General features: G+C 40.6%; 1 protein-coding gene and 1 long non-coding RNA gene across 9 annotated transcripts in view; both read right to left on the bottom strand.

Moving 5' to 3' along the window:
- MICU3 (mitochondrial calcium uptake family member 3) overlaps positions 1–24204 on the bottom strand; it is a 94651-nt gene extending 70447 nt beyond the window's left edge. For 4 of the 8 annotated variants that reach the window (XM_034965684.3, XM_034965688.3, XM_034965685.3 and 1 more), the window contains exons 1-2: positions 23811–24204; positions 2532–2612 (exon numbers count right to left, since the gene is read on the bottom strand). In XM_034965684.3, coding sequence (XP_034821575.2) covers positions 2532–2612; positions 23811–24191 — 462 coding nt within the window. In that variant the 5' untranslated portion in view covers positions 24192–24204. The remainder of the gene's footprint in view (positions 1–2531; positions 2613–23810) is intronic. The other 4 variants (XM_003823659.6, XM_055116295.2, XM_055116293.2 and 1 more) reach the window with 1 other exon arrangement.
- On the bottom strand, positions 6532–23802 carry LOC134731051 (uncharacterized). The gene is made up of 2 exons (XR_010113111.1): positions 8535–23802; positions 6532–7943 (listed from the first exon to the last, which is right to left on the bottom strand). It is a non-coding gene; the product is annotated as an uncharacterized LOC134731051 (long non-coding RNA).
- Positions 24205–25900: the final 1696 nt, after the last annotated feature.

The following is a 25900-nucleotide window of genomic DNA, read 5'->3' as shown; positions in this document are numbered from 1 at the left end:
TTTCCTCTTATAGCATTTGACACAGTTGGTGGCTCATTTCCCCTTGAAATCATTTATTTTCTGTTTGTAAGATTTCACTGTCTTGCTTTTCCTCCTATCCCTCTGGGTATTCCTGTTTGGTATTTTTGCTGGTACTTCCCAACTACACTGCCCTAGGGCCAATCCTTGGACCTCCTTTCCTCTTTTAAATCTACAATTACCCACTTGATGATCTCATCTAGCCTTCAAATATTATAAATATGCTGAGAAATACAAAATTTGTCTCCTGCATTCCACAATATAAATTCCATGAACGCAGGAATTGTTTACTTGGTACACTTTAGTTTCCCCAGTGCCTAGAAGAGTTTTTGGCTTCTAGCAGGCTCTCAACTATTTGCTGAATAAATGAATAAGTGAATGTGGGTGTAAAGCTTACTATAATTGTTAAATGGTGATTGCTTTAAAAATTAAAATATAAAAAAATTAAAACATAATATTAAAAAACCAATACCTATGTGGTACTAATACTGTAGCTGACTTCAGAAAAATATAAGGTGGGGAGGGCCATGTAATAAAACATGTTCAATGAACTTTTTTGGAATAAAAAATTTTCTGATAGTGATTTTTCCTCAAGTTTCAGATGTATATAAAAAACTGTTTATATGTTATGTGTAACCAATTGAAGACCAGAAACAGGATGCATGACTTTCAAACTACTCGAGGGAGAGAAATAATAAGAAACTGGACCAATCTAATGCCAGGTGATAAAGTGGTAACACATGCTCATAATAACACAGCAAAAATAAATGCAAACATGTTCTCAATCACAATAAATAGGATAGGTTTAAACTCCCCCATTGAAAAAAAGCAACTCTTATACTGCGTTTTTTAAAAAGCCATAAAAATGTCCCCTACAAGAGTCACTGTTAAACATTACCCAGAATGTTAAAAAATACATGGAATTAAGAGTCAAAAGCATTAAATGGGACAAAGAAAAACTCACCAAAAAGATATTACACACATGAACTAAACAGCTTAAAATTACATAATGGAAAAACTGTTAGAGAATAGCAATGAAAATTTATCAGTTCACAATCATGGCTGAGACTTGAATAGATCTCAACTAGAAATGGACAGATCAAATAGAGAAGCCAAATAAGAAAAAGGATCTGAGTAACAGAATAAGGTGCTTGTTAATTTTGTTTTTAATAAACAGGGACTATATAAACTGACCATTTATCAATCTTCACAAAAATATCAATAAAAATGGAAATTATATCAGTTTAATGAAATATTAATAAAGTGGTATATTTTACAGTAGTGAAAGTAAATTAACTAGAAGTACATGTGTCAATATGTATAAATTTCCTAATATAATATTAAATAAAATATATACTTTATAGAAGGACATATTATTTTTAAAATTTACAAAAATATATGTATATTGTTCAGGGATACAGCACTTGTAAGAAAACTGCTCATTACTTACTACATGTAGAAGTAAATCTTAGCGTACCATTCTGAAAGATAATTTTAAGTTTCTATTAAAATTTAATAGCTATAGATCCAACAATTCAATATTTGCATGTACTTAAGATCCCTGGAGAGTCACTGCAGCATGTTTCCAATAGTAAAAAAATAGAAACAATCAAAATTTCCAGCAGCAGGACAATGGGTAAATAAATTATGGCACACCCATGGAATAGTTTGTGACTATGGAAAGGGGTATGGTAGATCTAGAGGTGCTACCATAGAAACAGTCACAAGATACACACTAGGGTGAAAAAAACAGGTTGTAGAAAAATAAGTAAAAAAACAAAAGTTCATGTCTTATAGGAATATATGTATGTAAAGATGTAGATAAATTTTGGAATGGAGTATTATTTTTTAAAAGGCAAGCAGACATATATTATTAGTGCAACTGTACAAAAGAGTTAACTTAATCTATAGGGGCCTTCAACAGGGTCACATAGGCAGCAAATGGGTCTGGGACCAGAACTTCAGTATTACAACACACAACCCAGTGTTTTTTCACATTACACAACTTGTTATATTGGAATGAAAGTATATGGGTTTTGCAATCCTTCCGGCCTATGTTCAAATGCCAGCTTCATCCCTTCCTAGTTTGGTTACCTTGGGAAAAATAACTTAACTTTCTGCAAACTTTAGCATTTTCAACTATAAAATGGACAAATAAATACTAAGCCCACAAACTGTAAAGATTAAATGAAAACTACATGCAAATACTGACTTTTCCCTTGGCCCACAGAATCAAGAGACTCTACCTCTTGATGTACTATTAACTAGCTAGGTCCAGAAATAGTGTTTGGCTACTCAACTCCAGGCCCAAAGTTTATAAATATCTAGAACCTCTGTGGCACTATAAGTTAGATATTCTCCAAATACGTCCAAGGAGATAAAACTATTCCAACTGTCTGGCTTTTTCTTGTGGGTTTCACTGCCTCATGCTCTACCACCCTTCCCTCGGTCTTCCTGGCTCAGTGTCCCAGGATACAATGGAACACTAGGCATAAATGGGTTAAAATTTTTACCTGAAGAGTATTGTTTAGAAATTTAGTCTCATCATTGAAGAGAAAAGTCTGAAATGTTCCCAGTCTGAAATATTCAGTTACCTATGAAAGAAGAGAAAACGGCTTACTCCATTTCAAAGAAATGGAGTAAGTTATCCATCCCCGAAATACAGAACTGTGTACTGTTTATTTGCATGGATCCATAATAAGCTCATAAAATCCCAGCACATTACAGAGTATATGCACCCAGACCAGGTTCAAAGACAGGTTGGGTGCCTTGCTCACGTCGAAAATCTCAGCACTCTGGGAGGCTGGGGTGGGAGGACCACTTGAGCCCAGCAGTTTGAGACCAGCCTGGGCAACATGGTAGCAACCTGTCTCTACAATTTTTTAAAAAATGTATCAGCTGGGTGTGGTGATGTATGAGGTAGTCCCATCTACTCAGGAAGCGGAGGCAAGAGGATATCTTGAGCCCAGGAGGTTGGGGCTGCAGTGAGGGGTGATCACACCACCATACTCCAGCCTGGGTGACACAGTGAATCCCTGTCTCAATAAAATAAAATGAAATAAAGAAGTGGTAGTTGTGAAGAAGATTCAATTCAAAATCTCATCTTGAATTGTAGCTCCCATAATTCCCACGTGTCATGAGAGGGACCCAAGAGGAGGTAACTGAATCATGGGGGTGGGTCTTTCCCACACTGTTCTCGTGATAGTGAATAAGTCACACCAGATCTGATGGTTTTATATAAAGGGGCATTCCCCCGCACATGCTCTCTTTCCTGCCTCCATGTAAGATGTGATTTTGCTACTCCTTTGCCTTCTTTAAGGCCAGTGAATTTCTACTTCATTTTTCTATTGTGTTTTCTTTTTCTTATTAATTTGTAAATCTACACAATTAGGATATGTAGTCCTTGTGAGGGCTATGTACTATAAATATCTTTTTCCATTCCAGGACTTCTTTTTATTTTATTAAATATTTTAAATGAAGTGAAATGTAGTAATATTTTCCATTCTAGGTTTTGCTTTTTATCTTGTTTCGAACATCGAAACATATATATTCCTCTAAATATCTCAAAGTTTTACTTATCACATGTAGGATTCTAATCCACCTGGATAATTATGACATGAAGAAGGGATCTTGGTTTCCCCCATGAAACACTTTAACTCATCATGCCCCACTATCTTGCGTATCAGTTGTTCACTATTTGAAATCCACTTCATTGTAACTTCTTTTAAAATAATAATAATTGTTGTTGTATACAATCAATGGTTAAGAACTGCTCTCATTTTTACTAATTTCTTTGTTCTCCATTGCTTCTTGAATTTCACCCCTTTTTATGTTAATTCATTTCATTTCTTCCTGATATGCACTCTTCAGTGGTTCTTTCAATGATGATCTGATACTGGTAAACTCTCAGTCTCTTATGAAAATAAATTTATTTTGTTCTCATTCCTAAATAACTTACCGAGGTATAGAAATCTAAGTGGCAGTTATTTTCTCTCACTTTTGAAGATATAGCCCACTGTCCTCTGGCTTCTGTCTGTTGCGATGGATTAGTCTATAATCAGGTCAACTGCAGTCCCTTTGTAGGAAGTCTGTCCTGTCTCTCTTTATCTTTGATTTTACAGTTTCACTTCAATGTGACTAAACATTTTTATTGATTTTGCTCAGGACATATGAATCTGAAGATTAATGTCTTTGTTCCTTCCTGGGAACTTTTCAACCATTATCTCTTGGGATACTGCCTTTCTCATTCTCTCTCCTCCTCATCTGTAACCCCTAATAGATGAATTTTGGACTGTCTCAGTCTATTTTCCACATGTTAAAAATATTTCATAATATTTGACATATCTTCATTTCTGTGTTACATTCTGTGCAGTTTCTTCAAAATTATCTTTCAGATTATTAACTGCTGCTACAGTTCTTATATGCTGTCTAGCCAACCTGGCCTCCAATGGTTATATTTACATTTCTAGAAATTCTATTTGATTCTTTATAGCAATCTGCTTTTTCATGCTAATTTTTCATTGTATCTTCAATGATTTTGAATATACTTAATTAACAGACTCAACCAAATTATCCTATTATCCAGCTGTTAGGAATCCAATCATTCAGTTTACTGACTCTTGATCACAGAACTTCATATATTTTGTGCTTTGGATTACGAGCTCATTCTCATCTAGATTTTATCCATAGGAATCACATATGGCCAGTGTTAAGGGCTTTTCCTTCCAAAGAAGTTTTGCTTTTCTTTCTGCCAGCTATGTCTGCTCCTTCTCTGCTTGGGTAATGTAACTTCTAACCCTGAGCCCACATGAGGTGGTATGGAGCCATGTGTATACATTCTCAGAAGAGTCTTCTTTTCTACTCTGAGCCCAGGAGGAAATTTGCAGGTTTCATGTCATCAGCTTATACCAGACATAAGATTTTTTCCTTGTCCATCCTTTTGATGAGAATTCTGGCGTTAGGTAGGTGGCATCTCACTTCCAGCTTCCCAAGGTCTAGTTTTCTGTCCCCACATGAGCACTAAAGTCCAAGTGCCTAGAATTCCATGAATCATGACACCTCTCCTCCCCCAAGTAAGTCACAGTTCACACACCATTGCAGTTATTAGTTTCTTCTTTATTTCTGTCCCTGGCAATTTCTCTCAATTTCTTATAAGTACAGTGTGGTATTTAGTTACATTTAAAAGATTTTTATGACTGATTCTATATTACCAAAAACAAAAGGATAAAACTTTATCAAAGAGGTATTTGTTTGTAAACGCTTAAACCATGTTTTTCCTCTGCTCTCAGACCAACACAACAATCATCACAGAAGACTTCTGTGACCAAATGTGAGGTATGAGGAGGTTCTCCCCATCATCAAGCAATCAATCAGTTCTGCAGCAGCCACCAACTGGGTGTCCTCCAATCAATTCTGACACTGTGTACCTGGACATAGTGCTAGATCCCAAAGGTTAAGGGCTCAGTTCCCAAGATTGCCCTCTTCAGTGAAATTTACAAGTCCAGGCCTCCAGAACTTCTGACTGACTAGCTTCAAGCTGGGGTTCACGTGATCCCTCTTTGGATTCAAATAATTTGCTACAGCAGCTCATAGAACTCAGGGAAACACTTACTTACATTTATCGGCTTATTATAAAGGACACTGCAAAGCATACAGATGAAGAGATGCTATGGGTTGGCTGTGTCCCCACCCAAATCTCATCTTGAATTGTAGCTACCATAATTCCCACATGTCACGGGAGGGACCCAATGGGAGGTAACTGAATCATGGGGGCGGGTCTTTCCCATGCTGTTCTCATGACAGTGACTAAGTCTCATGAGATCTGACAGTTTTATAAAGGGGAGTTCCCCTGTACATGCCCTCTTGTCTGCCTCCATGTAAGATGTGACTTTGCTTCTCCTTTGCCTTCTGCCATGATTGTGGAAGTGTGAGTCCATCAAACCTCTTTCCTTTATAAATTACCCAATCTCAGGTATGTCTTCATTAGCAGCATGAGAACAGACTAATATAGATGTGTAGGATAGAGTATGGGGAAAGGGGCACGCAGCTTCCCTGCCAGCCTGGGTATGCCACCCTCCAGGAACCTCAACATGTTCAGCTATCTGGAAACTCCCAAACTCTGCCCTCTTGGGTCTTTTTATCGGGACTTCATTGGGGACTTTTTATGAGGCCTTTTTATGGGGACTTCATAAGCATGACTAAAACATGGACAACCATGTTGAAATGTGACTGGATAAAAAAGGTATGATCTAAACCCAGCTGGCCTGTCTGTTCAGATTCTTCTTGACCTCTCTGTGCAGCATTCCTTCCTCCAGGGTATGGGGCAGGATGCTCCCTGGAATGAAAGTCTTATGATCTTCAATCAGATTAGAGTCCTGCTGTGGGCAGGTGAAAGGCAGGCAGGAGAAAGAGAGAGAGAGTCTGTTTATCAAGGACTATGGTAGTTACGAGCCAGGAACTGTGGACAAAAACATATGTTATCTATCTACCTCATAACATCAAAGTATTCCATAATTTATTTTTGAGCATTTTCGTTTAAAAGCCTCTTTCTCAACACTATAGGCTTCATCTAACAAAGACTAGCAGATACCTCCGATTATTCATTCTCCAATTTTCCTTTAAAAAAAAAAAGAGCCCTGGTTTTTAGCCAGACATATGAAATAAAGGTTACCTTTTTCAGGCTTTGTTGCAGTTAGACAGGGCCACTTGACCAAGTTTTGGCCAGTGAAGTACAGATAAAATTGTTTTTTGGGAATTTCTGGAAGGCCAATTAAAACGTGTTCCCTTAGCTCCAGGAGCATAGGTAAGGAATGGCAGCATCATGATTTTCATTCAGGTCTCCTGACCCACCCCAAGCCAACTGCTCCTTATTACACCTGCTTTCACTTATTTCAGCCTATGTTATTTCCTTAATCACTATAATCTCTGAGCCTGAAGCTGCTGTAGAGGCCAACTGTAAGGAGAAACAGGCAAGGAGGTCACTGTAAAGTGAGGACATGTGGAAAGGGAAAAGGAGGAAGATCTATATTTTCCCAAGCACAAGCTAAACAACTACATGAAGATCCACATTGCTTTTGGACTAGGATGTAGTACTGTGAATCAGTCAATCAATATACCACAATGTTTTCACCAATTTTTCTAGGTTACATCCCTCTGATCCCTCTGTCTTCAGTGCTTTGTTTTTCCAAAAAAAATTTTTAAATTCCTAGGGAGCTACTCTGCTCTCCTACAATTAAGAAAACACTGCTGAAGAAGATACTAGAATTACACAGTACCATCTAAGAATGCTACTTTCTCTGTAGATCCTAACAGACTGCTTCCTGAGTAAAACATATCACCAAAATATATGAGACATGTTTTTATGACTTCTGTATTAGCCTGTAACCAAACAACAGCCTCCTACTACCTGGGTAACTTCTGCTCTTATATATCTGACATTCAAATAATGAACTTTCAGGTTCATATCCTTCCCATTTTGACCACTCTACTGAACATCAATGTTCAACCCAATCTACGGCTTTAACCATGTTCCAAATTCTGCTGTGTGAAAGGTGTGGGTATAGGAACAAAGGCACAAATTGTTGCCCTCCTATCATTTGCTAGCAAAAGGCAAGAACCTTAAGTGTGCATTCTTGCCTAAGGTTTTAGAAATATTTATAAACGACTACTATAATTCAGAATAACTTCAGGATTTTAATTATTTGGTGACATGTATGTGGGATATTTTTCATAGTTCACTATTTAATACACATTAGAACCCAATATTTGTACTTATAACTCACAAAATTTACAATATTGAATCAAAGTATGAAGGATATATTTTACCTTTCTCTCCAAATAGGACGTCTTGACTTTGATTTGTTAAGTTCATATTATAAAAGACTTGAATCAAAACTCTTACTTGACTTTTATGTTCATCAACAAAGCTGGCAGACAGAGAGAATCAGACAGACATATTTGATAGCACATCTTCACAGTACTGGACCAAAAGGTTACTGTGTATTCTTTACTATAAGAACATAAAATCCTAATGTGACCCATTTATTTGGATAGAAAGCAGTCTGGAGGAGGTCATGTGACAGCAAAGATTGAGCCCAGAAAGGAACTAATGTTTAAGTCACACTGATCTCCATTCACCACAAGCCCTAGTCCAAAACCTGCCTACCACTGTCCTTATGACTATATTTTTAAGCTTGATGATAGTAATATCTCAAAACCTTTCTCAATATCCTGGGGACAATGTATGTATATGGACAATTACAAGTAACCTCTTATTGTCAGATTAGTAAGAATAATTTTAAAGCAGTTGGAAGAGGTTTAGATGATATTATTTTAAAATAACTAACTTTAATAGGTTGGAGCTAGCTTAAACTGTGCCTAAATTATAAGGACCTTTCTGATCTGATGTGAAACCAGTTAAAAAAATCACTTTGAATTGCTACAAGCAGTTTAAACCATCTATTATAACCCTTTGAGGAAAAGGGACAATCCAAATATCTCACCTAGTCAATACTTACAGTGTCAACTGGATAGATATCATCCTTATCAGACAGGAAAAAAGGATTGTTTCGAAATTCTTTTATATACACTTCCGGTACTCTAAATTCTAGAAATGGAGTTTTAGAACGGTTAAAAGACAATTAATTAGAAAATAGGAAAAAAAGCAGAAAATATAGATTCTACTTTTCTAATTTAGAAAAATAACTCTTTAATGAGCAAAAACACTACTATGCTATGGTAGCACTACTATGGTAACCAATAAAACAATTCAGCACTGAAGTTCCATATTTTACTTAGCTTACATAATATATCAATACATCAGAGAATAAAGGGGTAAGTACTTACTTAAAGAGGAAAGGGAAGAAAATAATAAATCTAGAAAATCCTCTTTAATACACAAATGACTAGGCATTTTCTTTAATGCTAGATAGACAATGCCATAAATCGAGCTTGTTTGATTTTTTAAACACATTTTTTCTTTATCACAGGAGTGTTTACATAAAATTAAGTTACATTCTCAGCGTTTGGCACAATTACAGGAGAGCAGTGAGATCTAATATTATCCAGTTAAAACTTGTCTATCAAGTTTAAACAAAAATAACAAAATCTGCATTGTATTATAAGTTTGGTGCATTTGCTGTGTAAGTTAAATATTGCATCATGGGTAAAAAAAGTACTAATTAGATCAGATTACTAAGGTTTATACAAATCAAAAAAGAGATAACATCAACAACTTATAAATTAGAATAGTAAAAGTTGTGACCATGAAAAAACTGCATTTCATGAGCAAGTTAAAAATTACTTTCATTGTTAAAAAGCTCATATTGAGCCTTGCAATTACAAAACATGAACAAATGTAAAGATTTCATGGTTTTCTTTTACAGTGGCTAGGTCAATCCTCCACTTTCCCCCAAACCTCTATCATAGTTACTCCGCATATTTCTGTATCTTGCTCCGAGAAGATGACATCACCTCCTATTTCACAGAGAATATAGAAGCCATCAGGCAAGAAGAACACCTTCAACTACTTGCCACTAAGCATACATATAGTGTCCTTGCATTCCATCCTCCTGTCATAATGGAAACAGCATCCCTCCTATTATCTAAGATTAAACTCTTTCCTTGTGCTTTAATTTTTATCTCCTACTCCCACCTGGGTCCTTATCACATCAATTATTCTCTTTCCTTTAAATTTAATCTTCTTTTTTCCATCAGCATTTAAACACGATCGAGGGTCTTCCATCTTAAAAAAAAAAAAATCAATTCCATGTCCCTCAGGCTACTATCCTCTCTCTTCTTCAGAGCCAAATTCTTGATACGGCTGTCGACACTTACCTCACTTAGTCCACTTTACCTTTTCTTCACATTTACTCAGCTTATCCAACTGTAATCTGATTATCACCTCCAATGTCTTCACAAAATCACCCATGACTTCCTTGTTGCTAAATCCAATGCACACTTTGTATTTCTATCTCAGTTGACCTCCTTGGATAGCTTTCAGTATAACTGACTGCTTCCTTTCCGAAAATATAGTATTACCTTTTTTTGACTTCCATGGCCCCGACTTTTTTTTTTTTTTTTTTTAACCTGTCTTGACCTAACTTTTCAGCTTTTGCAGACTTTCTTTTCTCTGCCGGTCCTTTAAGTCATGGATGCTCACCAGAGTTCTCTCCTTAGATGCTTTTCTCTTCTCATTCTACATATTCTGAGCAATGTCATCCATTCTTATGATTTTTAATACGTGATGATTCCCAAATCTATTTCTATAGTAAGGATTTCTCTCCTGAGCTTCTGACCTATGCATCCAAATGGAAATTTACCTTCAGCTGTCCAAAAGACACCTTGATCTATTGTACAAGTTACAGATTCATCATCCATGCCCATTATTCCCAACCTGTTTCTTCTCCTGAAGGCCTAGTCTCAGTGAATTGCAGCAAATCCACCCAGTTGCCCAAGACAAACACTTGAATAACACCCTTGATTCTTCCATTTTCCTGACCCCTAAAACCCTAGAATTTCCATTTATTATTTTCAGACAGAGGTTGGTCACTGGTAACTGAAATCATAGAAAGTTAACCTGCAGATACAGTGGGACTACCATATATAATTTTACATGTGCCACTATATAAAAATAAGAAAAACATTAAAGCATTTGACCAGCCACTAATACTGAAGTCTAAGGATGCCTCTAAAGAAAATGAATTTTTTTTCATATGTTTATGGGGGAGAAAATAAAAATATATAATCTCTGCACTTGCTATTTCATGAAACTGTAAGTTACTAAATTCACCATTACTGCTAAAGCTACTACGACTCAGTATCCAATCATTAATGCTTACAGGTAATACAAGGTAACAGACATCTATTATTTTCCCCTTCTGTTAGGGTGTTTATGTGATCTTCTGATCTCCATAAAGTCCAATGTAAATTTGCATGAATGAAATGATTCTGTATAAGCAAGATTTTGGAAGAACTATAATAATTAGAAAAATTGTAATTTATTTCTGGATTTTTAATTAATTTGGTCATTAAATAAGGATTAAAATCTTTTGAGATACAAGACTTGTATGTTATAGCGTGGGTAATGAATAAATCTTCCTCAAAGAAGCTTTAAAAATTTAAGGTTAAAAATATGATAATGGGGCCAGGCACAGTGGCTCATGCCTATAATCCCAACACTTCGGGAGGCCGAGGTGGGCGGATCACCTGAGGTCGGGAGTTAGAGACCAGCCTGACCAACATGGAGAAACCCCGTCTCCACTAAAAACACAAAAATTAGCCAGGCGTGCTGGCGCATGCTTGTAATCCCAGCTACTCAGGAGGCTAAGGCAAGAGAATCACTTGAACCTGGGAGGTGGAGGTTGCAGTGAGCTGAGATCGCGCCATTCTACTTCAGCCTGGGCAACAAGAGCGAAACTCCATCTCAAAAAAAAAAAAAAAGAATGCAAGATGATGGATACCTTCATGAGCTTGATTTAATCACTCAACAATATATACACATATCAAAATATTACACTGTGCCATAAATATATAAAATTATTTTATAGGGTTAATATCATTGTTTAATGATCCCAAATGTTTCCTTTAATCTTTGGGTAGAAAATAGCATTCATTTCTCAAAAATTACTAGAGATAAATTACATATTCAATCTGTAAGAGGGCAGCTACATATTACTTAGCACTTATAAAATAGTCCAGCCCCAAATTATGTATGTATAATCCTATATATAGCATTATATGTGAGAATCAATTAAGAAGTCACATTAAACCCAAATATTTACTAAAACTGAAAAGTAATCTCTACTCAAATCATTGTATGTGACTCTATTAGATGGTCAGGCCATTATAAAGCATACAGACTCTCGTGCACTTGTCATGGGGTGATTGAAGAAACTAAGAGAGGGGATCAGCTATTTAGCTTCTCATACAACAATGCTATTCCACATAGAATTAGCTTATCTTCAATTTCATGTCTATGTAACTTCCCTCACTATAAAAAACTGGGACTTTTCTCCATTTACAGGCATACTTTGGATACACTGAAGGTTCAGTTCCACACCACCACAATAAAACAAATATTGCAATAAAGCGAGCCACATAAATATTCTGGTTTCCCAGTGCATATAAAAGTTATGTTTATGCTACAATTAGCCTATTAAGTGTGCAACAGCATTATGTCTACAACAGTACATACCTTAATTTAAAAATACTTTATTGCTAAAAAAGTGTTAATGATCATCTGAGCCTTCAGCAAATCAAAATTTTTTGATGCTGAAGGATCTTGCCTTGATGTTGATGGCTACTAACTGATCAGAGTGGTGGTTGCTGAAATTGGAGGTGGCTGTGTCAATTTCTTATTTTTATTTATTTATTATTTATTTATTTATTTTTTTGAGACAGAGTCTCGCTCTGTTGCCCAGGCTGGAGTGCAGTGGCGCAATCTCAGCTCACTGCAAGCTCCACCTCCCAGGTTCAAGCCATTCTCCTGCCTCAGCCTCCCGAGCAGCTGGGACTACAGGCAACTGCCACCACGCCTGGCTAATTTTTTGTACTTTCAGTAGAGACGGGGTTTCACCGTGTTAGCCAGGATGGTCTCAATCTCCTGACCTCATGATCTGCCTGCCTTGGCCTCCCAAAGTACTGGGATTACAAATAAGTCAACAATGAAGTCTGCCACATCGACGGACTCTTCCTTTTGTGAAAAAAAAATTTCTCCGTAGCAGGTGATGCTGTTTGATAGCATTTTACTCACAGTAGAACTTCTCCAAAACTGGAGTCCATCCTCTCAAACCTTGTGTATTAGTCTGTTCTCATGCTGCTAATAAATACATACCCGAGACTGGGTAATTTATAAAGGAAAGTAGTTTAATTGACTAACAGTTGCACAAGGCTGGGGAGGTCTCACAGTCATGTAAGAAGGCAAATGAGGAGCAAAGTCATGTCTTAACATGGCAGCAGTCAAGAGAGCATGTGCAGAGGAACTCTCCTTTATAAAACCATCAGATCTTGTGAGACTTATTCAACATCATGACAACAGCATGGGAAAAACCCACCCCCACGATTCAATTATCTCCCACCGGGTCCCTCCCATGACACGTGGGGATTATTACAATTCAAGGCAAGATGTGGGTGGGACACACAGCCAAACCATATTATTCCACCTCTGGGCCCTCCCAAATCACATTACAAAATTGATCATGCCTTCCAACAGTCCCCCAAAGTCTTAACTCATTTCAGTATTAAGTCAAAAGTCCACAGTCCAAAATCTAATCTGAGACAAGGCAAGTCCTTTCTGCCTATGAGCCTATAAAATCAAAAGCAAGTTACTTACTTCCTAGATACAAAGGGGGTAGAGACATTGGGTAAACACACCCATTCCAAATGGGAGAAACTGGACAAAACAAAGGGGCTACAGTCCCATGCCAGTCCAAAATCCAACAGGACAGGCAAATCTTAAAGCTCCAAAATGATCTCCTTTGACTCCATGTCTCACATCCAGGTCACACTGATCCAAGAGGTAGGCTCCCACGGCCTTGGGCAGTTCTTCCCCCGTGGCTTTGCAGGGTACAGCCCCACTCCCGGCTGCTTTCATGGGCTGATGTTGAGTGTCTGTGGCTTTTCCAGGTGCATGGTGCAAGCTATTGGTGGATTTACCATTCTGGGGTCTGGAGGATGGTGGCCCTCTTGTCACAGTTCCACTAGGCAGTGCCCAGTGGGAACTCTGTGTGTGGGCTCTGACCCCACATTTCCCTTCTGCACTGCCCTAGCAGAGGTTCTCCATGAGGGCTCTGTCCTTGCAGCAGACTTCTACCTGGACATCCAGGCATTTCCATACACCACATGGAAACCTCCAAGGCTTAGGGCTTGCACCTTCTGAAGCAATGGCCTGAGCTCTACATTGGCCCATTTTGGCCATGGCTGGGACACAGGGTACCAAGTCTCAAGAATGTACAAAGCAGCAAGGTGAGAGGTGACAGCGTGCTGGCAGTCTTCACAGCCCTCGCTCGCTCTTGGCACCTCCTCTGCCTGGGCTCCCACTTTGGCGGCACTTGAGGAGCCCTTCGGCCCGCCGCTGCACTGTGGGAGCCCCTTTCTGGGCTGGCCAAGGCTGGAGCCCACTCCCTCAGCTTGCAGGGAGGTGTGGAGGGAGAGGCGCGAGCAGGAACCGGGGCTGCGTGTGGCGCTTGTGGGCCAGCTGGAGTTCCAGGTGGGCGTGGGCTTGGCAGGCCCCGCAGTCGTAGCAGCCGGCCAGCCCTGCTGGCCCCGGGCAATGAGGGACTTAGCACCCGGGCCAGTGGCTGCGGAGGGTGTACTGGGTCCCCCAGCAGTGCCAGCCCACCGGCGCTGCACTCGATTTCTCGCCGAGCCTTATCTGCCTTCCCGCGGGGCAGGACTCAGGACCTGCAGCCCGCCATGCCTGAGCCTCCCACCCACTCCGTGGGCTCCTGTGCAGCCCGAGCCTCCCCAACGAGCACTACCCCCTGCGCCACGGTGCCCAGTGCCATCGACCACCCAAGGGCTGAGGAGTGCGAGTGCACGGCGCGGGAGTGGCAGGTAGCTCCACCTGCAGCCCTGGTGTGGGATCCACTGGGTGAGGCCAGCTGGGCTCCTGAGTCTGGTGGGGACGTGGAGAGTCTTTATATCTAGCTCAGGGATTGTAAACACACCAATCAGCACCCTGTGTCTAGCTCCAGGTTTGTGAGTGCACCAATCGACACTCTGTATCTAGCTGCTCTGGTGGGGCCTTGGAGAACCTTTATGTCCAGCTCAGGGATTGTAAATACACCAATCAGCACCCTGTGTTTAGCTCAAGGTTTGTGAGTGCACCAATCGACACTCTGTATCTAGCTGCTCTGGTGGGACCTTGGAGAACCTGTGTGTCGAAACTCTGTATCTAACTAATCTGATGGGGATGTGGAGAACCTTTGTATCTAGCTCAGGGATTGTAAACGCACCAATCAGCACCCTGACAAAACAGGCCACTCGGCTCTACCAATCAGCAGGATGTGGATGGGGCCAGATAAGAGAATAAAAGCAGGCTGCCCGAGCCAGCATTGGCAACCCGCTCGGGTCCCCTTCCACACTGTGGAAGCTTTGTTCTTTCACTCTTTGCAATAAATCTTGCTACTGCTCACTCTTTGGGTCCACGCTGCTTTTATGAGCTGTAACACTCACAGCGAAGATCTGCAGCTTCACTCCTGAGCCCAGCAAGACCACGAGCCCACCGGCAGGAATGAACAACTCCAGACACGCTACCCTAAGAGCTGTAACACTCACCGCAAAGGTCTGCACCTTCACTCTTGAGCCAGCGAGACCACGAACCCACCAGAAGGAAGAAACTCCGAACACATCTGAACATCAGAAGGGACAGACTCCAGACGCGCCACCTTAAGAGCTGTAACACTCACCGCGAGGGTCCACGGCTTCATTCTTGAAGTCAGTGAGACCAAGAACCCACCAATTCCGGACACAAAGGTACTAGTCCCGGCCCATAAAACCATTTTTTCCTCCTAGGCTTCCAGGTCTGTGGTGGGTGGGGCTGCTGTGAAGACCTTTGACCTTGCCTAGAGACATTCTTCCCATTGTCTTGGTGACTAACATTTGGCTCCTTACTTTTGCAAATTTCTGCAGCTGGCTTGAATTTCTCCTGAGAAAATGGGGTTTTCTTTTCTATCACATCATCAGGTTGCAAACTTTCTGAACTTTTATGCTCTGCTCCCCTTTTAAACATAACTTCCAATTCCAAACCATATCTTTGTGAATACATAAAACTGAATGCCTTTAACATCACCCAAGTCACCTCTTGAACACTTTGCTGCTTAAAGATTTCTTCCAACAGATACCCAAAATTATCTCTCTCAAGTTCAAAATTCCACAAATCTCTAGGGCAGGGACAACATGCCACTAGTCTCTTTGCTAAAACATACCAAGAGTCACCTTTGCTCCAGTTCCCAACAAGTTCCTCATCTCCATTAGAGATCAACTCAGCCTGGACTTTACTGTCCACATCACTATCAGCATTTTGGTCAAAGCCATTCAACAAGTCTGTAGGAAGTTCCAAACTTTCCCATATTTTTGTGTTTTCTTCTAAGCCCTCCAAACTGTTCCAACCTCTGCCTATTACCCAGTTCCAAAGTCACTTCCACATTTTTGGGTATCTTTACAACAGCACCCCCCTCTACCAGTATCCATTTACTCTGTTAGTCTGTTCTCACACTGCTAATAAAAACATATCTAAGACTGGGTAATGTATAAAGGAAAGAGGTTTAATTGACTCACAGTTCCACAAGGCTGGGAAGGCCTCACAATCATGGCGAAAGGTGAATGAGGAGCAGAGTCACCTCTTACATGGCGGCAGGCAAGACAGTATGTGCAGGGGTACTCCCCTTTATAAAACATCAGATCTTGTGAGACTTATTCACTATCATGATGACAGCGTGGGAAAAACCAGCCCCCATGATTCAATCACCTCCCACTGGGTCCCTCTCATGACATGTGTGTGTTATTACACTTCAAGGTATGACTTGGGTGGGACACCGAGCCAAACTATATCACCTTGCCACTGCTCTATCAAATAAGCTCATGGAATATTCCAAATCTTTGTTGTCATTTCAACAATGTTCACAGCATCTTCACCAGGATTAGACTACATCTCAAGAAACCATTTTCTTTGCTCATTCATAGAGGCAAGTCCTCGTCTGTTAAAGTTTTATCATGAAATTGCAGCAATTCAGTCATATCTTTAGGCTCCATTTCTAATTGTAGTTCTCTTGCTATTTCACCACCTCTGCAGCTACTTCCTTCACTGAAATCTTGAATCCCTTGAGGTCATCCATGAAAGTTGGAATTAACTTTTCCAAACTCCTACTAATGTTGATACTTTTACCTCTACCAGTGAATCACAGATATTCTTAATGGCATCTAGAATGGTAAATCCTTTCCAGAAAGTTTTCAATTCACTTTGCCCAGATCCATCAGAGGAATCACTATCTATGGCAGCTATAGCCTTACAAAATGTGTTTCTTAAATAATAAGACGTGAAAGTCAAAATTACTCCTTGATCCATGGACTGCAGAATGGATGCTGTGTTAGCAGACATAAAAACACTGATCTCCTTGTAAATCTCCATCAGACCTCTTGGGTGACTACGTACATTGTCAATGAGCAGTAATATTTTCAACTGAATCTTTTTTTCTAAGCAGCAGGTCTCAATAGTGAGCTTAAAACAATCAGTAAACCATGCTGTAAACAGATGTGTTGTCATCCAAGCTTTGCAGTCCCCCTAACATAACACAGGTAGCATAGATTTAGCATAATTCTTAAGGGCCCTAGGATTTTCAGAATGGTAAATGAGCACTGCCTTCAACTTCAAGTCACCAGCTGCATTAGCCCCTAACAAAAGGGCCAGCCTATCCTTGGAAGTTTTGAAGCCAGGTATTGACCTCTCTCTAGCTATCAAAGTCCTAGACGGCAGCCTTTTGCACTAAAAGGCCGTTTCATCTCTATTGAAAATCTGTTGTTCAGTGTAACCACCTTCATCAATTATCCTAGCTAGATCTTCTGGATCACCTGCTACCCCTTGCACATCATCATTTCCCACTTCACCTTGCACTTTTATGTTATGGAGAAGGCTTCTTTCCTTAAATCTCATGAACCATTCTCTGCTAACTTCCAACTTTTCTTCTGCAGCTTCCTAACTTTTCACAACTTTAAAATAATTGATGATAGTTGGCCAGGCACAGTGGCTCACACCTGTAATCCCAGCAATTTGGGAGGCCAAGTCGGGCAAATCACGAAGTCAGGACATCAAGACCATCCTGGCAAATACAGTGAAACCCCGTCTCTACTAAAAATACAAAAAAATTAGCTGGGTGTGGTGGTGGGAGCCTGCAGTCCCAGCTACTTGGGAGGCTGAGGCACAAGAATGGTATGAACCCGGCGGGGCGGAGCTTGCAGTGAGTGGAGATCACGCCACTGCACTCCAGCCTGGGCGACAGAGCAAGACTCAGTCTCAAAAAAAAAAATTGATGATAATTAAGGCCTTAATCTGGATTAAGCTCTGTCTTAAGGGAATGTTGTGGTTTGGTCTTCTACATAGACCACTAAAACTTGCTCCATCTCAGCAGTAAGGCTGTTTTGTCCCCTTATAATCTGTGTGTTCACAAAGAGCACTTTTAATTTCCTTCAAAAACTTTTCCGCTGCATTCACAACTTCGCTAACTCTTTCCACAAGAGACCTATCTTTGGCTTATGTAGTATTTCAACATGCCTTCCTCATTAAGCTTAATCATTTCTAGCTTTTGATTTAAAGTGAGAGATGTGCAACTCTTCCTTCCACGTGAACACTTAGAGGCCATTCTAGGATTAGTAACTGACCTAATTTCAGTATTTCTGTGACTGAGGGAACAGGGAGGCCCGAGAAGAGGGAAAGAGACTAGGGAAAAGCTGGTTCATGGAGGAAACTACACATAACATTTATTCTTTGCTGTCTTATATGGGTGCGGTTCATGGTGCATGGTACAATTACAACAGTAAGGTCAAAGATAAATGATCACAGATTACCATAACAGATAAAATAATAATGAAAAAGTCTGAAATACTGCAAGAATTATCAAAACATGACACAGAAACATTAAGTACGCATATAATGTTGGAAAAATGGTGCCAACTGATTTGCTCAATTCACTGTTGCCACAAATCTTGAACTTGTAAAAAATGCAGTATCTGTGAAGCACAAGAAAATGAAGCACAGCAAAACGTATGCCTGTAAGCATCTGGCAAATTCTTCGATATTCTGGGAAAAAGCATTATATCCTCACATCTCAAGATATGCTGCCTTGACAAAAGAGGCTGGAAAACATATAGTAAAGGAAACTTAATAATGTATGACTATTTGCAATTATTACAGATATGAAAGAGATAAAAAATTTGTCTAACTAGTTTTCCACTCCACAGTAATACTCAAATATGTTGCTTGAAGCTTTTTAAGGCGAATAAATCATAAAACAAGATCATGTCTTCTGTACAATTAAGTAAAACACTGAAGTATGTTAAGCAATCTAATCTTTTTTTTATTCTGGGCATGAAAAAAAAAGGCAGTTCTAGAACAAAATTTTTTCCCACTAATAAAAATAGTGCTTTAAGGCTAAAACTTTGAGGTTCTAATCAGAATCATCTCTTTATAATATAAATAAAGGCCAAAGCCATAGTTTGCTAAAAAATTTTGGCAACCCAAACTTGCACAATTAAAATAAATACAGTGCCACGTGATCTGATCTCCCAAAGCCTGGAATTTTGACCTTTACTGAAGTCGTCCCAATTCAAATGCTAAAAATAACTGCTTTAGCTGAACAAAATATTAAACTCATTTCTCAGTGTATGTTCCATACAAATATTTAGCATGAGCTTATTTATTCAACAAATACATATTGTGCCTATCAGACTAGGACCCTTAACAGGCAATGAAGACATAAATGTGACAAAGACGAACACAGTGCCTCTCTTTAAGGGGCTAAGACAAGTAAAGAAGACAAACAATGAACAAATAATTACAAAAAAGACATTATCTGAAAGTAGAGAGAGATATTTCAACAAGTCTATGGAGTCAGGGAAGGCATTCCGAGTTGAGAGCCAATGTCTTTGACATAAAAATCTTCAAGGCTATCATATAAGAGAACTGTATTTCTGTAAGTTACTGCTGTTCACTTACATCAGTTAAATTATTCTTATAACACATACAGGTTAATTTACACGCCAGGCTTATGCTCAGCAGCATATTATACTTAAAAGACACTTTATAAATCAGAAGTATAGTTTTAAACATCAAAATGAATCATTTATATCACTTCAGAAAAATCAAAAATAATAAATGGGCTGGGTGCAGCGGCTCACGACTGTATTCCCAGCACTTTGCAAGCTGAGGCAGGCGGAACTTGAGGTCAGGAGTTTGAGACCAGCCTGGCCAACATAGTGAAACCCTGTCTCTACTAAAAATACAAAAAAAATTAGCTGGTCATGGTGGCAGATGCCTGTAATCCTAGCTACTTGGGAGGCTGAGGTGGAAGAATCACTTGAACCTGGGAGGTGAAGTTCCAGTGACTGAGATCACACCACTGCAGTCCAGCCTGGGCGATAGAGCGATGCTATGTCTCAAAATAATAATAATAATAATAATAATAATAATAATAATAATAAATGAAGTGGCAGCATAGGTTTAAAATAAAATTTCTTTTTCTTTCTTGAGCCAAGTCATGCTCTGTCCCCTAGGCTGGAATGGAGTGGTGCAATAATAGCCCACGGCAGCCTTGAATTCCTGGTCTCACGTGATCCTCCTATCTCAGCCCCCTGAGTAGCTGGGACTACAAGCACATGCCACTAAAATAGTATTTCTGAAAAATGGCAGATTGACTCCATGATTCTCTTTCAACATCTTCTTCCCCTAACCACATTAAATTCACAGTAAAGGAGTATAAAAAGGTAAAAATACAAAAGAGCTAAGATAGAGAAAAGAATGGGAAACTAAAACATTCAAGAGAATTTATAAAATTTTTATAAAATTGAAGAGATGGAGGAGTGATAATTGACTTAAGAGAACAGAGGCACTACCTGAGTTCTGCAGAGACCAAACAGAAGTAAGGTAGTAATATTTGCTATACAGAATCCCAAAACGGACAAGGCCTTGGGAACTATGGAGCTATGGAGTCAGAGTAAGTAGTTGGGCTAAAAGCAGAGGATTAGATAACAATACCTAAGTATATCATTAGATACTCACCAACATAAGCGCTGTTACATATATGCGCACCTGTGCCTGCTTCCAGAAGACTACTACACCTCCCATCTCTATTTTTTGTAGACGCTCAACAGCATCAGAGAAAAAGAGGTATAAAATACTGACATTTGGATGTTACACTAATAAGAAGCCCATAATACTCACCAACATAAGTGGTGTTACATATATGTGCACTTGTGCCTGCTGCCAGAAGACTACTGCACCTCTCATCTCTCCTATTTTTTGTAGACGCTCAACAGCATCAGAGAAAAAGAGCTGTAAAATACTGACATTTGGATGTTACGCTAATAAGAAGCCCTTTCGTGCAGATGAAAGGACATGTTATGCACAGAGACCCTCTGAGAGTTTCTCAAGTAAGAGACAGGTAACAACCACAGATATGTGAGGAAAACCTCCAAAATGAAAGCAAGAGCTTATAAAATCAAACAGAAATAAAAAAGAACCTGGAAGAAACAAAGCAATGCACAGAGAAGGCCAAAGTTATAATTTATATCCTTAAAAGGCAAAACAAAGTTATAATTTATATCCTTACAGCAAAAAGATAAAATATAGCAGCCATATAGCAAGCAAAATAGAATGCTGTAACTCATGAACAACAGAGAACACAAAGTCGCTCTTTGAATTAAAAAAGTAGAATAGCAGAAATTAAAAAATTCAGTAGGAAGGTTGGAAGATAAAGCCCAGGATATCTCCTATAAAAACAAATAAACAGATGAAAATATTTCTTAAAACCGAAATATAAGAATGATTAGAATTAGATTAGGATCTGTCAGGAAATTTAACTTCAAAGAAACAGCATTTCCAGAAAAAGAGAATAGAAAGAGGGAGAAGAGAAAAATCATTAAAGAAACAATACAAGAAAATTACACAGAATTTTTTAGACACGGATTTCCATATTGAAAGGCCTCTTAAGAACCTAGCACAATCAGTGAAAAAATACACATCCCGAAGCTCATTACTGTGAAAATTTCAAGCACCAGGGATTAACAGAAGATCATAAAAGTTTTCAGAGAGGGAAATACAAAAGGCATGACAATCAGAAAGTAGGACTAGAGGCTAGGGAAGCATAAGACACAGGACTTTAACATTATTTGACTTCTAAAACAATGAACAGAAATTTTTATAAACACTAAGCAATAATAACTGCACAAAAGTACAAAATAAATAAACGAATAAAAAATAATTTTTTTTTTTTGAGATGGAGTTTCACTCTTGTCACCCAGGCTGGGGTGCAGAGGTGTGATTTCGGCTCACTGCAACCTCTGTCTCCCAGGTTCAAGTGATTCTCCTACCTCAGCCTTGCCAGTTGCTGGGATTACAAGCGCCCAACACCACACCCGGCTGATTTTTGTATTTTTAGTAGAGACGAGGTTTCGCCATGTTGGCCAGGCTTGTCTCGAACTCCTGACCTCAGGTGATCTGCTTGCCTCGACCTCCCAAAGTGCTGGGATTACAGGCGTGAGCCACCACGCTCAGCCAAAAAATAAATTTATTTAATGTTCTTTAGTAGTACCATTGTTTTAAATGTACTGTGTTAACTCATTTAACTCTCATAACACCCCAGGAGACTATTAGCCTCATTTCACAGGTGAGGAAACAGGCATTGACAGGTCAAGTAATTTCTCCATAATGACACAAGTAGCAAGTCGTGGAGCCAAAGTTCTAGCTTTCTGAACGTGGTCTTTTTAAAAACTGCACGATAACATCTCTCAACTGTAAAAGTAAAATTAATTTTAAGAAAGAAAAGAAAATACTACTTGAATTCCCTACCTTGCTGATCTATTCCTAGACCAACCATGGTTAATTAAAAGTTCTGCCATCATGAAAAACGCTATGCTCCTTGCCAAGCCACAAAAGTGTATGTGTATGTGTGAAGGGGGAGGGGGTGGAGATTTGAGGGTATTTCCTAGTATTTTGAATATTCATGTGTAAAAGGACTTTATGTTATGTGCTTGTGATCTGCTGCTAGATAGTCCATAAAGCAGATTCCGTAACCTAATTGCATTGACAACCTCCACCAAAGGAAATGATGCACTTACATCAGATCACCACTGTGTATTAAGAACAAAGCCTATAAAAATTGCATTAGAAACAGCATAGCTCCCTGTTTTCTAAATTATTTTCATCTACGCCGTTCACATTCTTCGAGCCTTGCAAGGAAAATCTCCTTAATTTTCCTAGTCATTTACATGACTATTAAATATACTGATGCGACAAAAAAAATCACGCTCCTTTACTCACTGTTGCCTTTCACACATCTTTACCTTGTATTATTAACTACATAATGGCAGTTGAACATTTTCACGTGACTTTCTTCTGTAGGAGTTAGTGTCATTCACAGCCTCCTACATTTGCTATCCTATCCATTTTGTGTTTTATTATACCTACTAACGGGATTCTGGCTTTAGTGGGGGAAGGAAAAAGAGAGATATGTCTCTTTTTGAACAATTTTTTATTTCTTTTCAGACCTGGTAACATCAACATTCCCTGGGTATGATAAGGACGTTAGCATGCAGGTTTAGCATTTCCTTTCTTGGGACTAATAAATTCTCATATGCTAAAGTAGTGGCTTTTGAGATCTCAGACCGCTGCTTCGAAACTCATTCTAATGCAACAGACCTCCTGGGTCATTAGCTGTCGCCCCGCGCAATCTAGGAGTTCCTTTTTCCCACACCTACAGCGGTCCACTTTCTGCCTGTCATGGCCTTCATTTCTGAATCTTTTTTTGTAAGAGGGGGAGGGGTGTTGGTTTTGGGTTTGGATTGATACTTGGTAGCTGCAGCCACCTTTAAGGTCCTGATGCATCAGGGACAGCATCACTGGTCTTCCCAATACGTGGGTGACCGGATCCTAGGCTGTCCGGCCTAGGTGTCAGCCTCGCTCACGGGAAGTTCCTCACCCGCGGCCACAGCGCTTGCACCGTCCCCACAGCCTCCAGGGTCCTGCGTACCCGGCACGAAGGTCACATCCCCCGCGCAGGTGTGACGCGCGCTCGCGCACTCACCGTCTCCTTGGCAGCCGCCACTGGGATGGGCAGCATCCCCCGGCCGCGGGGCGGGTCCTCGGGCTCCGTGGCCGCGCTCTTTGAGGGTCGCCCGGTCGCCGGCGAGCCGGCCCTGGGGTCCCCGTACAGCTGGTAGCACACCAGGCCGACCAGCCCCCCGCCGGCCGCCGCCGCCACGCTCAGCTCCCCCCAGCGCCGCCGCCGCCTCCATGCCGCCTCCGCCACAGCCCTCTCCTCATCCTCTCGGGAGGAGAAGGGCCGGCCAGGAAGGCCCAGGGTGATCACCGCAGGCCGCCCCCACGGCCCAAGGAGGGGCTGGTGAGCGCAGAGTGGAGGAGACACCCGGGGTGGCGGCCACAAGAGCCTTCGCAGCGCAGCCATAGCGGAGGCCGCCCACACCAGAGCTGGGAGGGGGCGGAGAACGGCGGGGCGGGGGCGGCGGGGAGGGGGGAGGGGGGTCGCCGAAATCTCGCGAGAAGTCTGTGCCGCGAGCTTCGCGGCCGGCCGAGAGCGACCCCTACACTCGCGCGGCCCCGGGGACCCGCGACTCCACCTTCAGCGCAGCGGTCCCGTGGTTCGGCCCGGGAAGATCATGGAAGAGGCGGCGGATCCCGGCTGCTCCCCGGCCCCGAACCCCCAGCCCAACCACGCAGTCATAAATAACCGCGCCAGCCCGGCGACACCTGGCTACGCGACAGCGCGACACTGCGGGCACAGCCGAGTCAGCGGAACTGAGGCGCGGCCAAGTGCGGGGCTCTCTGGGGCCCGCGCCGCTGCTACGGGCGGGGTGGGTCTCCGAGCTGGGGTCAGCGCCCGTCTGGGACACTCACATTCCCTAACGGTCTCCTGACCTCAGGAAACTCAAGGTCTTGACTCAAGGTCGTGAACGATTTGCAATTGTATCTTCACATATACGACACAAATGAGGTATAAGCATTTGGCTCAAGTCATAACGATTGCAAATTAAGGCAAACACTTTGACGACTGAAGGGCAGCTTCCGGACTTTTGATGGGAGAAGGCTAATGCTGTTTTTCAGAAGGATTAGCACACCCGCGGTCACTTAATTCAACAAATCAGAACTGTCTTGTGCATATAAAAGTTAAGAATTTTAAAACTTCTGTGAATAAAGATAAAATCTTGAACGATACCCTGATTTTTCAGGGAAGCGCTGTTTGTATAAATATAAAATAAATGAGAAGCGTATTGTGTCATCTTTTTGTTTTTACTATACTTTTTGTTTGCTATGTTGTCAGTATCAGTTTTTATGAGAAAGTGTAGATGAAGTTCCTATCAGTTTCTCTCCCCAGACCCCAGTTTTGGTAACTTGAATTATGTTAGCTTTTTCTTCATACTATGGAATGGTGCCAGGAGTCCCTAAAATATTGTGGATCTAAGGGGATAGACAACTAAATACAGTGGTCTCAATTGGGCTGCAGGGACAAGAGAATACACCATCAGTTGATTCTGGCAATTCTTGTAAAGACTAAAGGCTTTCAGAGATGACCAAATGAGTTTTTTCTGGCTCAGGTCCTACAATTTCTTCCCTTTTTTTTTTTTTTTCTTTTTTTGAGACGCAGTCTTGCTCTGTTGCCCAGGCTAGAGTGCAGTGGCACATTCTCGGCTCACTGCAACGTCCGTCTCCCTGGTTCAAGCGATTCTCCTGCCTCAGCCTCCCGAGTAGCTGGGATTACAGGCACCCGCCACCGTGCCTGGCTAATTTTTGTGTTTTTAGTAGAGATGGGGGTCTCACCATCTTGGCCTGGCTGGCCTCGAACTCCTGGAGGTCCTGCAATTTCTATTCCTAACACCTTGCATGTAAATAGCACATCAGGTACACCCTGTTACCTCTTATTTTAATAGAGGTTAATGGCATTTTGCTTTCTTAAAGCTGCTAAAAGCGGTAAGAAGAAAAATCTTATGTAGCAGATGAACAAATTTTGTGTATTTTAAAACCTGTCTCTGAGTTTTCTTCAGTTTCAGCCTGTGGGTTTTATGGAGTCAATGCCTAAGGAAGACTCTGATAGCGTCTTGCTTTATCACCAAATTTTCCTCAATTTATGCTTTCTCTATATTCTGTGAAATGGTAGTT

The sequence above is a fragment of the Pan paniscus genome, chromosome 7, assembly GCF_029289425.2.
Source record: "Pan paniscus chromosome 7, NHGRI_mPanPan1-v2.0_pri, whole genome shotgun sequence".
Taxonomy (NCBI): Eukaryota; Metazoa; Chordata; class Mammalia; order Primates; family Hominidae; genus Pan; species Pan paniscus.
Note: the sequence above shows the minus strand (reverse complement) of the source record. Positions and strands in the feature narration are given on the sequence as shown.